General features: G+C 41.5%; 1 protein-coding gene across 1 annotated transcript in view; it reads right to left on the bottom strand.

The window, feature by feature from the left end:
• Nucleotides 1-612: 612 nt before the first annotated feature.
• The window catches only part of SLC30A8 (solute carrier family 30 member 8), a 47,730-nt gene continuing 30,329 nt past the window's right edge, over nt 613-18,013 (bottom strand). Inside the window, exons 4-8 of the mRNA XM_034668919.1 lie at nt 12,651-12,804; nt 8,379-8,529; nt 6,639-6,744; nt 2,599-2,733; nt 613-1,197 (exon numbers count right to left, since the gene is read on the bottom strand). Coding sequence (XP_034524810.1) covers nt 1,052-1,197; nt 2,599-2,733; nt 6,639-6,744; nt 8,379-8,529; nt 12,651-12,804 — 692 coding nt within the window. The 3' untranslated portion in view covers nt 613-1,051. The remainder of the gene's footprint in view (nt 1,198-2,598; nt 2,734-6,638; nt 6,745-8,378; nt 8,530-12,650; nt 12,805-18,013) is intronic.

Genomic DNA, 18,013 nt, shown 5'->3' with positions numbered 1-18,013 from the left:
GAGGTGACACATCTAAATAGCCTAGTACAATACCTGGACAATAGTTGGGACTCCATCAATATTATTCAAGACCTGGGAGTTCTTAATTCTTTGACTAAGTTATTTTCCGTGTGGCCTGGGATAAGGACCCTGATTTTTTTTTTTAAAGATTTTATTTATTTATTTGACAGAGAGGCAGCCAGCGAGAGAGGGAACACAAGGAGGGGGAGTGGGAGTGGAAGAAGCAGGCTTCCAGCAGAGGAGCCTGATGCGGGGCTCAATCCCAGAACACTGGGATCACACCCTGGGCCGAAGGCAGACGCTTAACGACTGAGCCACCCAGGCGCCCCAGAACCCTGATGTTCTGTGCCTCCTTGTTTTATTATTAGGTCACACTACAGGAAAACACTCAAAAAGCAGCAATTTCATAATTTTTCATTTGTCCAGAGCTTTTATACAGACAAGTAAAATATCATTCAATAGTGTCAGGCATATTAGAACATAATTTGTAAGCAAGAGGGAAAGAGGACATTTCTGCCCCATTTGGTGAATAGTGATGTGGATAGGGGGCAAAAAGATACTGCTCCAAATCATATTATAACTTGGTGAGAGAGTCAAGGTATAGTGGGGTGTTAGGTCTCCTGAATTTCTTTTAATCTCGCTTGGCTCTTCTTTTGCTTCTCATGTTTTGGGAGAATCCCTTGGCACCGATTCCTAGTAAGATTTTCCTGAGTTCAATTTTACCCACTCATCCTGAGGATACATTATGGAAGGGAGATGAACTTTTTATTGCCTGTAGTTACAAACATCTGTTATTTCAGCCCCAGTCAGGAACAGTCTATACACACATTCCCATAATTGAACACAGCTACTGATGAGTTGATAATCCAATTGGCTGATGAATCTAAATGTATTTTCATTTATGGTGGATGGAGCTAAATAAAGAAGGATAAAATGTGCACTGTACTGCATCACGAATTTCTCAAACTTTTTCCTTTGGTTCTTTATTTTTTATGTGTTAGAAACTGCAGAGCAGTTGAGAAGTTGATGAGAAGTTGACATTGTAACTGAATTAGTCCCGGGGGTCTTCACAGAAAAAACAATCGGGGTCCTGGTCAGCTGGAGATTCCATCTGAATGGTGAGTGAGTGCACAGTAAAGCTATTGCTGAGGACTTTAACAATCTCTCTCCGAACAACCTGGCTGTCACGGTTGGCTGCTGTTGAGAAAGAACCACAGTGAGATTGGCACTGATTGCACACACTTGGTTGACTGCTACATTTCCAGCTTCAAGTACTTTGTCTTTGACCTGATGGGGAGGGGCGAGGCAGAGCAGTCAGAAGAAGCCATGATGGCTCTGACAATCAGCTACACTTGCACAGACAAGACGGGAAATTCTAGTGCAGCCAAGTACCCATCACTATGGGAACTCTCCCTGCCCACGGTCCTCTCTGGGGTCTGGCACGCTTAGAAGCTCAGCATGCAAGTNCACGCTTAGAAGCTCAGCATGGAAGTGGAGATAAGGCCTGAAGAAAGCTAAGACACAGCTATTCATTTCTTATATAGCCCTTTCCACCAGTCCCCAGAGATCTCTGGGTCGCAGCCCTTGTATCTAATCAGCATTTATACAAGGCTAGTGATGGGAACCGGGAAGCATTTAGAGCTCCGCACAGACTCTTCTTAGAGCAGCAACCCCACTGCCACCTTTTCTTTTCTCCCAGACGTTATTGGGAGGCTGTAGGGTTCCCTCCATAGTAACCTGATTGTTTACTAGATTCTTCCATCTGCAGTGAAATATTGGTGTAGCAGATGCTGTAGATTATATGTAGGCGGATCTGAGCCTCTCAGCAAAGATGAGGATGTCTAAGAAAGCATAGTCCAAATGCCTGTCGCCGTTGTTGCTGTAGTCTGCCTCTAAGTGACTTCTTGAGTTATTGTTTAGCTGCCTGGCATATCATTTCACCTGAGCTGTCTCCTGAGGCAGTGAGGGATCCCCTCGTCTCCCCTCCCCCACTGCCTATTTCCCCATCCCAAGGACACATAATAGACAAATCACCTTCTACTTGAGAAAGTAGTTTGTAGAATAAACGCAACATCCTAAGAATTATCTCACATGATTACAGAATTTCTAACCATCCAGTGGGGGAACCACCATTAAACCCTGCTAGCGCGTCTTCTAGCTTGTTAGAACCTTAAGGATGGTTAGAACCTATGTCTCCTTCATCTTTTTATCGTCACTGATAGGCAGAGCATCTTAGACACAGGAGATATTCAATGAAGATTTATTGTTGAATATATCCCATTATTTAACTGATTGGGCACCAAGTCAAACAGGTGAGATCTAATTTTCACAGTCTAGGGCCTTGCAGTCTGGGTGGCCTTTAAACCATTTATTCTACCAGCTGCCCTCTGCAGTCTGCCTCGAGGGGTGCCGTCAGTATCATTGTCGCTATGATAACATTGACAAGGGGTGTTTTCAAAGGCCTTTGGTAAAAGGAAACACTCTATGGTTGTTTTGATAGGCAATGGGCACTAAGGCAGCTCTACAAAAAGGAGGGAAATTATTGAGTTTGCAGGGCAAGGACTGAATTTCAGCAGGGTGTTTGCAGAACACACTGACCTGCAGCAACGTGAGCCGAGAGAATCACTTGGTTCATTGCTAGAGACCAGATGTGCAAACTGTGCACAGACTCTACTCCGTCCACTGCTAAAATGCGCTCTTTCACGTCATCGTAATTCAGGTTCTTTGGCACACCTGACAAGAGGACAGGGAGGGAGGCTCTTTGTTACTTAACTAAATACAGCTCATCCACGTGGCTGAATGGGGCTGCAAAATCTGCTCCAGAATATCAACGTGCCCTCCCCTTTCTGGTTTCTGACTTCAGATGCTTACAATTCAGAGTCACCTGACTCTTTCGAAGGGTTTGACATCAGAGAACGTTTGTAGACTTTACTATGCAATAACCAACAGTAGTAATCATTCTCTGTTTTCGGGGTGTGTTATTAAACCAATTGAGCTTTTTCTAATGATCTTTGCACACGCTCTAGAAAGCAAAATGAAGAAACGTGGGACTTGGTATCAGATAATTCTAGGGTAACATTCTGACCACAACAACCATGAATTTACCCAAATCTTGGAATTTCTCTGATCCTCAGCACATCTGTGGTTAAAATAGGGATGGTCAGAGCAATAGGTACACTGAGTTCTCGAGGAGCAAATGGGAAAATACTTGCTCTTTGTGTACTTGCAACGCGATGTAAATAGCAGTTATCCAACAGGTCACTTACTGAACTGTGTTAATAGTTGATACTAACATTATAATGCCATCTTATTATTCGGTTTATAGAATTATTATTGATTTAGGTGCATTAGTCAGGGTTAATGTCTGGGTCATATAAGGTCGGGGTTTGGCATCAGCCTTGCTTCTAAAGGAACGATGTGGAGGCACAGAGGAAGGTGGGGAACCTATCAGCCAATCAGCTATTCCTGCGGGCTGAAGAAACTGAGGTTTCTTTAATCTGAAGAAGTGAAACCTCAGGGCAGAAAGATAACCTTTTTCAAACATTGCGAGGATTGTCATTTGGAAGATGAGAGGATATGAAAGTGTAAGCGCCTTTGCTTTGGCTAGAGAGAAAGCAAGCCAATGGTGAGTTGGAATTGTAAAACACATCTGTTTAATATAAGGTTTTGTTTTTTTTTAATCAACTCAACCAGCATAAAACTGATAAAGCCACTTGATGTAATAATTAAATCCCTGTCAACTAACGGTGACCCAAAGAGGATGCTGTAGAAGAGATTTCTAAGGCTGACCCCCTTTTAGCTTCTATTTCCATCATATGTACACAACACGAACACCTGCTCTGTTTGTTAAAAATAAATATGCCTTAGCTCTATTCCAGTCCTTCCAAAGAAAATTTCTATGGATGAGGCTCTGAAATCGACCTGCTTTCAAAGTGGCTCTCCACCTTGAAAGCACATTAGTATCATCAGAAGAGATTTTAGAAATCCTGATTACCAGATTATGCCCAGGACCGATTAAATCAGACCCTCTGGGGATAAGATGAAGCATCACTATTTTTATAGCTCATTTGGTGACTGTAACACACAGCCAAGTTGGAGAACCATTGCACTAACGTTTACGAACCACTGGGCAGCTCTACCTTGCAGTGTTCTCAGCTTCTCTGCATGTTAAAAAAACATCAAAACCAGCCCCCACCTGAGTCAGTTAAATCAGAATCTCTGGGTATGGGGCCTGGGCATAAGTATTTTTAAAAGCTTCCCAACGGATTGTAATGAGCAGCTAGTCAAGAACAACTTGCTTAAAGGAATAGGGAATCCTTAACTCCCCTTTTTCAGGATTTAAAAACCTTGCTCATGGGGATTTCCGTTTAATCCCACTTCATATTGTTTCATGGAGGTAACAAAGAGCATGTTCTTTTACTCTGTGAGCTACACAAAGCTCAGGGTACTAGAAACAAATTAAAAGAATTCTTAGATTAGCCATAGAACGTGTATGGCATAGTCATGGTCGACATTGTTATATTGTAATGTCAAGGTTTATGCTAAGTACTGTATTCATAGTGATTTTCATAGTGATTAGCTTACTTAATAGTTGTAAGAACTTTAAGAGCTAATTATCAATGTCACAATTCCTGTTTAACTGGGGGAGAGGAAATTGGGAGTCAGAGAGGTTAAGAACCATTGCTAAGGCCACATAGAGAAGGAGGACATCAGATTCTCAAGTCCATGCTCTGAGTGTGAAATGTTATGCAAATGGTAGAGTCTAAGTCTTGCAACCCAAAGTTGACTATTATGCTTAATGTATCATCCCTGAGGAGTTTCATGTGACCTTCTGAAGACTTGTTGTCCTCATCTAGGACCCTTGAGATGAAATCACAATCCCACTACCCCCTTCCCTCTTGCCTTGCTTATCTCTTTACTTTTATGGAGAACATAAGTCCACTGTTACTTATTTTACTCTATAAAATAATGTTGACAAGCAAGAGAATATGTTCTCAGTGGCTTCAGGACTCCATCGTATACCACAAATTTTTTTCCTGAGGGAAAGCCTGCAGACATGCCAGTGCATCCAGGAAAATACCCAAATTAGTGTTTAAAAAATAATTACCCAGGTTAATAAATATATGAAAAATCACTCAATATCTCTCATAATGAAGGAATTGCATACGGAATCAATAAGCTATAATATCTCACCTATCAGATTAAACAAGAATCAACATTTTGATAATACTCTGTGATGGCGAGGATGTGAGCAAAAGGGCGTTCTGAAATGCTGTTGATGGGAAAGAAATTGATATGGTATCTTTGGTAGAAATGGCAATATCTATCGAATTTTAAAATGCACATAACTTTTGAAACAGCAATACCACTTCTAGGAGTTATGCTACAGATATACAAGCGCTAAAAATGTATGTACATATGGGATGGTAATTACACTGTTATTTCTAATATCTATCATAAGCAAGTACATAGAATCTTTGTAGTATGGAAAGGAATAAGGTGTATCTCTGTATGTGCTGATACGGAAAGACCTCCCAGTGAAGAAAGCAAGATGCGGAACAAAATAGGTATCAATGCATAATTCTGTTTGTATAAAAAAAGACATACTATATAGGTACATATATATTTCAGGTACATATATATGTAAATGCATAGATATTTTGGGAAAGATGCATATCAACCTATTAGTAGGTGTTACGCTTGAAGAATGGGATTGAGAATTCAAAGGTGGAAAAATGAGGAGACTTTACATAATATTATACCCTTCCATATTTTTAGAAAACTTCATTAAGTACAAGTACTCTAACAGTTACAATGCCCAATGGGACAAAACCCTTGAATGTGTACTCAGCAGTGAACGCTAAGGAAGTGTGGGCTTTCATCAAGGCACCTGCCCTCTGACACTGTGTCAGCCTTATGTCAAAATGTGCTGGACAAAAAAGAAAAGTTCAAGCCGAGGTCTGGATATTTTGATCATCCAAATTCTTGATGTGATGCAAACCTCTAATTCTGGTTGAATTTTCTAGGTGCCACTCTCAGTGCCCTCATGTAGTAACCCTTTAAGTGCCATGAAAAGACTATTCCAGTGGTTCTCAAAGTGTGGTCCCTGGACCAGCGGCACCAGCATCTATTTATAAATTCAAATTCTTGGGCCCTGCTCTAGACCTGCTGCTTCAGGAATATGGGGGTGGGCCCAGCAGACCCCTAATGACTCTGATGCTCTGAGGTGGGAGCACTGCTGGCTTGGTCTATCAAGGGTTTTAGGCAAGCCCTTCATAGCAGTTGTAATGCTGCCTGAGAGAGAGATTGTTCAGTTTTTCTTAAGTCTTTTCCATATGTCTTTTCCATATATTTAGGGAGGAATTTATAGTTTTGCAATATCTATCCTGAGTATTTGTACATATTGTTTTTATACCATGCCATATCATTTAATAGTTGCTGGAGGAAAAGTGAAGCCAGTTATTTTTATTTATTCCCATATAAATAAAAATCATATTTGTTTTCAGAAAAATTCCTTATAAATTTATATTTTCCTTGGAATGCAAATTAACAGTAAACATTCCTTGATGCCATTCCCTTCCGTGATATTAAGGAAGAGAAAACATCGATCCCGGAAATAATAATAAAATCACTCCTACCTTCCATGAGTAAGATGGAGAAGTCCTTTAAAACAGTGATGGTGCTGGCCAGAACCAGGATGGAAAAGACAAATGTGCAGATTGGGTCAGCCATTTTATAGTCTGGCTAGAAAAGAGAGGGACTTCAGTTAACTGAATTCGGGCCTTCCATGCAGAAAGCCTGATTAATAAAATAAGTAAACGTCCCTGCTTCTTTTTCACACTATCCCCCTTTCACCTCCCTGACACTTGACATCCAGCTCAGAGCCAAGATTTCCTGAAGATTCAATCCTTCTTTTAAGCTTTAAACTATCAGTGACTGAAGAAATTTAAAAAGTAAATTTAAGATGTACAAAGTATCCTTGAGTGTTCTCTCCAAAGGCCTGATCTCACTTTTCTCAAATTAATAGAAGCACAGAGTATGTAATGAAAATATGCACAAGTTTAGACAATATTCAATGGCTTCCTCATGATGAGAAGAAAGGGTATCACCTTCCCAAAGGTTGCATATGACCAGGGTCCAGCTGGAGCTTGGTTTTGGCAGACCGGGGTTGGTTCCTTTCTTTTCTCTCCTCAGGATGACACATATTCGAGGCAGGCATCTTTGATTAAGTCCTGAGAGTATGAGCTGAGACCTCATTCTTGCACTGTCTCAACACTGGAGCCCTTACCCTCAGGCTGAGACACCTGCTCCACTGCCCTTGATGAAGTTTTGTGCCACAGAAAAGTCCATGACTCATTACCTCTGAGAAACTCTCAAACTCCACTAACCAGTACAAGTTTGAACACTTCTGCCTTAAACGTAAAGCTGTCAATGAGTAGTTAGTTGCTCAATTGAATTCAGATATGCCTTTGTAATTTTTATTTCTGTGTTTTAATTTTTTTAGTAAAAATGATAAAGAGTCCTTGCTAACTGGATCATCAAGATTCAAATGGCTGAGCTAAATGCCCGTCTTCTCCGTTACCCCCCACCCACACCCCAACCCACTTTGGTTAGTTCTTAGCCTAACAGATCTGTAGTAAATGTTTGCCTAGGGCCACGGGTTCACCCAGGATCCATCCCAACTTCTTATTAACACCCTGATTTTGGGGGGAGAATTATCTTTCCCCCATTGTGGGTGATATTGGTGGGACAGTCAATCAGGTGCTCTCCCTCCCTAGCCAAGCAGCAGGTATAAGACCCAACATTAGTCTATTGGACTGTCTTTCCCAGAAATGTGAATCTCCAGCAGAACGACAAGAAATGGGGGGAAAAATTGGTTGAGTCACATTAATTTCTGCACTGGTGCCTGGGACAGAAGGTGGATAAGTTTCTGAAATCTAAGATATCCAGTGTTGCTCTTATTTCTACCTTGATTTCTGTCCAAGAGCACAACCAGTAAATTTCAGCCAATAAATATGTTTTTGCTTAACTAAGCTAGACATCTTTCCTGTTGCTTATGATCCAAGAATCCTAAGGTATCCATGGTCCCATTGCTGTTCACCTTAACTCCATGACAAAAGGAATTACTTTCTGGAAAGACTTAGCCCTACAGTTGAAGACATAGCACTTAGGAATTTGGAAAGTCCAAGGTTTCAGGCTTTGAATGTTTGTTTGTTTGTTTGTTTGTTTGTTTGTTTGTTTGTTTAAGCCCTGCAAAGCAATTGGTATAGGCAAATATAGGCTGTCCACCCTCATTTAAGTTAATAGTGGCAGGTCAGCTTCTGTACTACCTAATCTATAAACTTACTTTGGCAGTGAGTAAGCTCAAACATTCTCACCCTAACGTAGATAATAAGCGCGCTGGTTAACACACTGACGCTCTGAAGTAGATCTCCAAGGGCATGCACAAACGCTGCTCGGACACTGGCATTAGTTTGCACGTTCTTGTGATCGTGGCTGGGGTGTCTTTGGTGCAGAATCACACTTAGCCTGAAAGAGAGAAGGGTGTTCTTGGCACCCATGGGATTAGCCCTTGAAAACCTATGCAGCGTAATGGAAAGTTGGCAAGAGCATGTATTATGTGGGGTCATGGAGAGTTGAAATATTATTGCTGTAAAATGTACTATTTTGGACCAATTTTGAAAACACACGTATCATAGAATTTTACATTTTTACACACGGACAAACAACAAAAGTTCACCTCAGTTTTCTCTTCCATCTACCCAATGCCGCTCTGGTTCACATGAAAACTGGAAAGCATCACTTCTTAGATGAAACTATTTGACAATGACGAGGGGAAATATCATTTATTGATGGTCTACTGAACTTCAGGCACTAATAAGCTAAGCTTAAAGCTGAGCTTTGGTGGGAGCTAAGTAAAGGTACTGGTTTCAAATGCAAAACCCTCAGAAAGGGGTAAAACAAAATAAGAAAATGTCACCAAGTTCAGATTTTTAAATATCTTTTATTTTACCTAATTCTGTGCATTTCTATGAGAACTTAAAATCTGAATAATTTCTTAATGGCCAATGAGAATAGTCATGTGTTTGTATATATGTAGCTATTAACAAGAAAGTAAAATATATTAATGTATTTTAATTATATATGTGTAAATATTTATGTAATTTAACATGCAAATGTACATAGAAATGTATATATATAAACATATCTTATACACCCTAAGAGTATGAGCTGCAGCCTCATTCTCTCTATATATAACATCTTGCAAAATTTAACATCTCCTATCCAAGTCAAGGAGATAAGTATTAGACCCCATAAATTATGTACCTGATTTTATTTTGGAACGAAGTTTTAAAAAAATTGTTTAGTACCACATATCCCAGTCTATTTGCTGGTAAAGTGTCTGTTAAATCTAAGGTCATCACCACAAAGTGGAATGACTGCTATCCAGCAAGATTTGATCATTATATAATGTATCGTTTTTAGATGGTTGCTGCTAGGGCAGAAATTCACTCTTAATTAATAGTTACCACTTAAGAATCTTCAGACAGCCTGATATGGCTGGCAGTTCAACATACTCTCTTTCTAGGTCTGTTCATGTGTGCTTATCATATTGTCATTCATTCTTTTACTCATTTTATTTAAAAAAAAAACTTACTTAGGGGCTCCTGTGTGCCAGGCACTCTTAAAAGCTTGGGATATAAAGGTGAGTGAAATAGACATAGTTCCTCCCCCAAGTAGCTTTAAGTATGATGGAGATGGCAGAGATTTTAAAAAGACCCAAATAAATAAAAATTGTAATTTTAGTAAGTCTACTAAGAACTGGTGCTGTGGATAACACAATAAGGAAGTCTGATCTAGTTAGACAAAGCACTTGAGTCGGATTCAAAAGGTTATGTCAGAGTGAAATTATAGGCTAGAGGGAAGGGAATGTTCCAGGCAGAGAAAATTTAGCATGCAATAGCCTTAAGGCTATTTTTTGGCTTGCAATAGCCTTAAGGCTAATCTTTGTCCTAGAATCCCTTTGCAACTTGTTAGAACCTTCTGTCATGATTTTGGGTCTCCGAGGAATAGATTTATTCCCAAACTATGGTTCTGATATTTCTGTATTCAGACAACACAGCATCTAGCAGCAATTTAAACCTATAATCCCAGTTCTGGGAAGAAACATTATAGTCACTAAGTATCTTTATCCATAAATAACTACCTACTTGCACAGGGAAGTCACCGCTTTTCAATTCCCTTGTCTTCCTAAATATGAGAAGCACCTGCAGCGTTAAGGTCAAAGTTCAAAAGCACTTTCAGTAAAAAGAAAATTTGGGGGCTCCTGGGTGGCGCTGTCGTTAAGCGTCTGCCTTCGGCTCAGGGTGTGATCCTGGCGTTGTGGGATCGAGCCCCACATCAGGCTTCTCCGCTATGAGCCTGCTTCTTCCTCTCCCACTCCCCCTGCTTTGTGTTCCCTCTCTCGCTGGCTGTCTCTATCTCTGTCAAATAAATAAATAAAATCTTTAAAAAAAAAAAAGAAAGAGAAAATTTGGATGGTATCTATTTAGAAAGTCAAACTTGATCATCAAGATTCTAGATTTATGGGGTAGTTAGCTAGGTGTATCCTTCATATTCATGTAGCATGGACACAACCTATGTGACATATGGCTGTCATGAAATTAATAATATTTTCATTTTCCCTGCTGTCTTGTGGACATAATGTTCTTCTTATGCAAAGACAATGCTATTGACTCCCAGTCAGCAGCACACGTGCTCTGCCTTATTTGTCTCCTTGTGGTGATAGATTTGTATTGATCTCCACACACTTTCTCCCAGTGCCAATATGAAACACATTTTCAAGTTAGCTGGATGGAAATAGGGATCCACTCGGTAACAGCAGTCAAATACCACTCTTCTAATTGTTTAGCTTAGAGATTTTGAGCAATGATTTGCATGCTAAGAGGTAAGGAACTGAGGCAGGCACAAGGTAAGGGGATTAGAGTGACCTGAGGAGCTTTTTCAAATGTACACGTTCAGATTTTCCTCTACTACCAGGGATTCCATTGTGCCCTCTCTTAAAAGATACTCTTTAAAATGTGATTCTTGGGGCACCAGGGTGGCACAGCGGTTAAGCGTCTGCCTTTGGCTCAGGGCGTGATCCCGGCATTATGGGATCGAGCCCCACATCAGGCTCCTCCGCTATGAGCCTGCTTCTTCCTCTCCCACTCCCTGCTTGTGTTCCCTCTCTTGCTGGCTGTCTCTATCTCTGTCAAATAAATAAATAAAATCTTTAAAAAAAAATAAAAAATAAAATGTGATTCTTCTATCACTGTCGTCTTCACTTTCCTGTGTAATCCTACCTCATAGCATGTATCATGTTGCATTGCAAGGTAGATAGATGATACATAGTGTATGAGTCTCTTTTTTTGCTGCTATAACAAGTTACCCCAAAGCTTTTGTGACTTAGAACAACGTAAATTTATTATCTTATAGCTCTGGAGGTCGGAAGTCTGAAATGGGTGTACAGGACTGCATTCCTTATAGAGACTCTAGGAGAGTATTCATCGTCTTACCTTTTCCAGCTCCGAGAGGTCACTTACATTCCTTGGCTCCAGGATCCTTTCTCTGTCTTCAAAGCCAGCAATGCAGCCTCTTCCCTTCACTCTGACCTCAAGTGTCCCTCTTACAAGGATCTTTCTGGTTACATTGTGCCTGTCTGGATAACCCAGGAAAATCTCCCCATCTCAAAATCCGTCCTTAATTTAATCACATTTGCAAAATTCTTTTTGCCATGTAAGTTCACGTACTTAGAAGTTCCAAGGATTAGAATGTGGAAATCTTTGAGGGGCCATTATTCTGTCTACCACAGATGATTGATAGGTAGATAGATGGATAGATAGATAGATAGATAGATAGATAATACAGTTTTAAGTAGAGTTGCCCAGAATCAAGCAATTAAATGGGAAGGAGCAAATCAACCAAAAAAGATCAAAGGCCTGGCCTCAAAACCCCCGTGTCACGAACAATCAAAGAGCTCATTTGGGTAAGAGAAGAGCAATATGGTAATGACCACATATCCAGTAAGTAAGACATTATATGTCTCATAACAATGAATTAAGACTGCCTGGATAAGAAAATGTACCAACAGGTGGAAACTAAAGAGAGAGTTTAACTAATGCAACTTAAGAAGGAATTTTCATGTAGTCACAATGATACAAAGATAAAATAGACTGCTTTGGAGAGAAATAAATTCCCTGGTATTAGTTCGTTAAATTATATGACACTAATGACTATTTTATAGGGATGGTGCAAAAGAGAATTCAAAAGTAGAAAGGGAACTGAAGTAAATAAAATTTAATATCCCTTCCAACACAGCCCTCTGGGAACCCGTAATGTGTTCATGTAACAACAACTGACTAGGAATAAGTCATATCCTGTAGGAACCATCAGTATGCACGAGAGAGCGGGCTGTCTGGGAGCTCAATTCTGGGCCTAGTGGATGTAGATTCAGACCCTGGCTCCGCACTGCCTCATCGGCAGTTTATTCAATTTACCGTCTTCACAAATGGAGGAATAAAACGAAAACAACATCAGCAAAAACCCCACAATCTGCATCCACACAGGGTTAAAGACAAGTTTTACGGGCAGTGTGGGTGGTCACTTACATGATGTTGGCTGCCACAGCACAGCCTGAAACCGTGATCATCACAGTTGCCTGGATCTGGTAATCAGGGTACAGCAGGCGTTCACATGCCAGGTACACCAACACCCCAGTCACCACCCAGACACACAAGATGGACAGCAGGGCACCAAGGATCTCTAGGGATTCAAGCACACAGATACCCGCAAACAAAGAATTTGTGAATCACTTTAACCTCCCAAGAGTCATGACGCATCCCCCACCAAAGAGGCTTTAAACTGGTTCACTCAGTGATGCACAAAGCAAAAGTGTGGGTGGGTTTTATCACTAAGATGAGACACTTTAATGTTGCATTCATAGCACACCAGCATCTGAGTTCATTATGCTCCGTATTACTAAGTAATTTCTAGCAAATTTTTAAAGCATATTAACTGCTATCTGCCACTGCTGTTTTCCTCGGGGGTTTTAATTTAAACAGGTGCTAAAATGATTGAAACTTATTAGGAGATGAAATAATGAGACACAAAGAGTAAAATGTGTTTAGAAATTCTTAATTTCGCCATAAAACATTTACAATTTGCCAGTACTGGTACCTTGTGTGGAATAAAATAGTGACAAGGGAAGTCATCAGAGGGCACTTGATGAAATGAGTTTCATTTGCCAACCCAATGGATTATAAACACAGAGGCAAGCTCAGAGGTATATCAACACTCTGACTGCATTTTAAGAGCAACTATATGGAAAAGAAGTACGAGTGAAGACATTTACATTAATATTTAAAGATACGATTGTGGTCAGTCTGCAGGCTGAGTAAAGCACCTTTGCTCACTTAGGCGTTCCTTAACACCTCCCCCTGATCTTTAACTTAGCCTTGTAGGTAGGTCCTAAAAGCCTACGAGGGTCTAGAAATCCCCTGGGAGTCAGTGGCCAGGCATATTAGGTACTTTTGGCCTTCCCTCTTTTAAAGCAGAGCAACGTAACGTATTGTTTCCTAGTGTGGGGCTATTGTTTCCCTGACTTGAGTCATGTACACATAACCTTCCTGATTGTTACCACATCTGCATACCACCTGTCTTATTAGCTACTTAATATATTTTTTTAATAAATTCGCTTTTTATACCTAGCATCTTCCTAAACCAAACCACCCATGAAGTTACATGTGTGACAAGCTAGTTCGTTTTGACCTATGCGTCTATAGCGGTGAGGCCTCCTGTGGTAACCGTCTTCACGTGTGGCTGTTTCCATTTAAATTAAGTAAAACTAAAACTCCAGCTCTTCAGTAGCAGTAGCCACATGTAAAGTGCTCTGTTAGGGCACCTGGGTGGTTCAGTGGGTTGAGCATCTGACTCTTGGTCTCAGCTCAGGTCCTGATCTCAGGGTCATGAGCTCAAACCCTGAACTGGGCATGGAACCTACTTTAAAAATAAATAAATAAAATTAAAAAGAAAACAAAACGTCCTATGGCCACATTTTACTCCATATTGGAGAACATTTCTCTTGAAGCAGAGAGTTCTGCTGAACAGCACCGGTCCTTTAGAGCATCAGTGCTCATGGGCGTCCATCACCAGGATGAGAAAATACAAGCAGTATTCTAGATTCTAAGTTCTGTCTGTGTTTATAAAACATCCTGTGTTTACAAAACAGCTTTGACCAGTAGTATCAGAAAGGGGAAAGTTCATGTGAAAATGTGTACAGAAAAATGACAGGTACTCCGCCAAAGGTACATGTTTTCCAAGCGTAGCACTGTTCATGGACTGAAAAGCATCTTCAGATCGCATTGTCACAAATTCTTTTTATTGATGTTTATTGCCTCATCTCTCCTTCTCTCTGAATGTTAAAGGAGAGGCAATTCGAAACACTTGTGATGATACATTGTTTGGTGTGAAATTAGAACTTCTAGCAGTGTAAGCTTGAAAAACCACAGCCCACATTGTCAGTGTATAAGCTGTGGTCTGCATCTAGACTCAGGTTTCATTGAAGGCTGGCTATGTCCGCGTGCTGGCCACCCTTGCTCTGCCCTAAATTCTCCTTTGCATTCCATTCTCGACTTACCCGTGAGAAGTTCTTCAATCTCTCTAGCTGTCTTGGGTTCTCTGTACCTTAGTTCGCAGAATGGTAGAACCTGATCCTGTCCTCCCTCCCAGAGGCACAGTAGCTTAATGGATGGGCNATGTTAAAGGAGAGGCAATTCGAAACACTTGTGATGATACATTGTTTGGTGTGAAATTAGAACTTCTAGCAGCGTAAGCTTGAAAAACCACAGCCCACATTGTCAGTGTATAAGCTGTGGTCTGCATCTAGAGTCAGGTTTCATTGAAGGCTGGCTATGTCCGCGTGCTGGCCACCCTTGCTCTGCCCTAAATTCTCCTTTGCATTCCATTCTCGACTTACCCGTGAGAAGTTCTTCAATCTCTCTAGCTGTCTTGGGTTCTCTGTACCTTAGTTCGCAGAATGGTAGAACCTGATCCTGTCCTCCCTCCCAGAGGCACAGTAGCTTAATGGATGGTATCCTGGCTGTTACCACACGCTGAGACCTTGGGCTGGGGCGTTTGCTAACGTGATACAAATGTTCTTGTCCCATTGGAGTAGCAGTAGTGCAGTTAACCTGGCTTTTTGCCGAATCAACGTTGAGAACACGTGTTCCCATGCACACATCCTTTGTATTCTGTGTGCCGATGTGCCTCTAAGGGATTTTTGAATGAGGCTTTGCTTTGTCTCTTCTGTTTTATCTGTGATTGGACTGTACAGCACTGCTTTGCCGTGAATGCTCAGTGGGTAAACTGTACCTGCCCGGTGCCATCCAAACGTCAGCTGCTTCGAAGGGGGCTTCGATGACAACCACAAGGAGAAGAGACTGAGCAGGAAACTTGTCAGGTCAATTAAGAGATGGGCAGCATCTGTGATGACAGCAAGACTCCCAGCAATGTGCCCACCTAGGGGATGCAGAACGTTACGTGGGACTAGGGCCCAAGAATGCAACCAGCTTCACATGCATACTAACCACAGTTGGTGAAAGATGCCACAGACAAACAAAACTTTATGAGAAAGGGTCTTAACATGGATTCTCTTCTTCCCAATTTGACAAGAAACTGACACCCAGAGAGTGCATCAGATGTGAATATATAGAAATGCATTTCAAGGGAGCCACCGTTCCTGAAAGAGCAAAGGTACAGAGTTTGGAAAGTGTGGAGCACTTAGAGAACATCACGGTTAGACGGGGACATAAGAGTTCCAAAAGAATCCAAAAAGATGAGGCTAGAGAGGTGGGTGCTGGATTTGAAAAATCTTGCACTTGAGGCTGAGGACCTGGACTTCTGGTTTGTAACCCAGGGGTTGCGGTCTGGCACACAGCTGTGTTTGTATTTGACTTGTGATTTTACCATCATTTTTACCACTTCCTTCTACTCTACTAATTTAAATTATCTATCCGAGTTCAGATCCCTATTATGAGTAGTGGGGAGCAGTAAAAGAAAGGGCAGGCACCTTCTGCGGGGGTCTTTGAGCGTAATGACAACCCAATAAAGCGTAGGAAGAGAACCCAAGCCATGGCAGTCCTGCCTTGCCTTTCTTTGTATTTGGTTTGCCTTCTCTACCTCCTTCTAGTTCTCCTTCAAGAAAAGACCTCCAGCCTCCAAAATAGAAATGAGAAGAAATTTCTGTCTCTTCCTTCCCAACCAGGGCTCGTTGCTGGAGATCAGTATTTATTGCTCTTACTACTTCTTCCCCAACAAGAGCTATTGCTGACCCATTGTCCTCCCAGCAGCTGTTTATTGCCTGTGTACGACGAGGCGACAGAGACTATCAGTCACCAGCCCCTCCATCATCAGACTCACCTTGTCTCAACTAATGATTTAAAAAAATTACATAGATGGCTCATAATTGCAATAATCCCCACAGACCACTGGCTCTAGCTGTAGTTAATAACTGGTTTGTCAAAGTTTAATGGTCTGAAGCAAAGTAGTCTTCAAGCTTGTTACTGAGCTGTCAGTGCAAAAAATCAGAATGATTCATTAGCCAAAAAGCAACATTTTGCTAACAAATCAGCTTATCTTCCAGTTATCCTCTGATGTTGCTCTATCTGCCCAACTCAAATTTGATAATAAAGCTGTGTTAATAATGCATTATTTCTTACACGAAGAATGGCCACATGCAGATTAGCAGCCGTCCACCATCGCAGCAAAGAACGATGGTGACCATTCCAGATGTTGGGCCCAAATTGTAGCCTAAGTCAAGGAAATGGAGTCCTATAGGGGCTCATCAACAGGCTTAGCTGAATCAGGAGGCAACTGAGCGAGAAAAAGAACTTGCTTTGGAAGAAGCATATTTATGTGGAGGCCCGGGAAGTGAGAACCATTTTGCAACCATCATTGCTACTTATAAGAACAGTCCAGAAAACTGCGAGCAATCATGCTGAATCCTATGGAGAAAACTGTGTGCAAGAGATAGTTTCTGACTGATCTTGCGTTTGCTTCTGAAAGCCAATGAACGCAGCCGTCCAGCCGGTATTACTGAGCCTTGCTGTGCGCGGTACAGGGATGGGGTATACAAAGAGAAACAAAGTTCAACACATCGCAGTCTCTGTCTTCAGTGATCTCATTGTCGCACATTCACTGCTGCAGACGTGTGCAGTGGGCTAGAGGATCAGAAAAACACTCTCCTTGGGAGCATGAGGACGTTTCTGCACAGGGAGGGATAAGACTGAGCTAGAAGGGAAGGGTTTCTCAGGAAGAGGTAAGAGCAGGAACAAAAACAGAGGGAAATGAAATAAGATGGCGCCTTTATGGAAAAGCGAGAGGTGTGGAGTGTTGAAGCAATAACCAGAGATGAGAGTGGAAATGTGGTGGGGGACCCACTTGCCGGAAACTATGTCAGGGTAAAGAATTTGAATGTTGTCCTATGGGATAAGGGAATCTACTATTATTTTGAGGCAAGGTTGTGACATACTCGGATCTGTGTTGAAGAGAGGGATCTTTGCCGGCAATGTGGAGGCTGACCTGGAGGGAGGAGAAGCTGGGGTTAAGGCACAGCAGTAATAGCCAAGGAAATACGATGAAGGCAAGAACGAAGGCAGGAGCACTCATTTATGGATTACTGACAAGATGGAGAAAGCAGTGTACTGGTAACAAGACAGGAGAGGCACTAAGGACTAAGTTCTGGAAACGCACTCTTCTTAGGGCCTGTGGGGTGAGAGGACATCAGGGAAGCCACTGGGCCTGCATCTCCTACTCCCCTCAGGTTCAGAATGGGTGTTAAGTGCACATGACATGCTCTATGGAGAACAGAGACATACTGACCGGAAGAAAAGAAGCAAATGTCTCCCTGACAACATTAGCCTGTGTCCCATTACTGGATGACACCACTGTCTGCTATTCATATTTTTATTTATTT

This window comes from Ailuropoda melanoleuca, chromosome 9 (assembly GCF_002007445.2).
Source record: "Ailuropoda melanoleuca isolate Jingjing chromosome 9, ASM200744v2, whole genome shotgun sequence".
NCBI lineage: Eukaryota > Metazoa > Chordata > Mammalia > Carnivora > Ursidae > Ailuropoda > Ailuropoda melanoleuca.
Note: the sequence above shows the minus strand (reverse complement) of the source record. Positions and strands in the feature narration are given on the sequence as shown.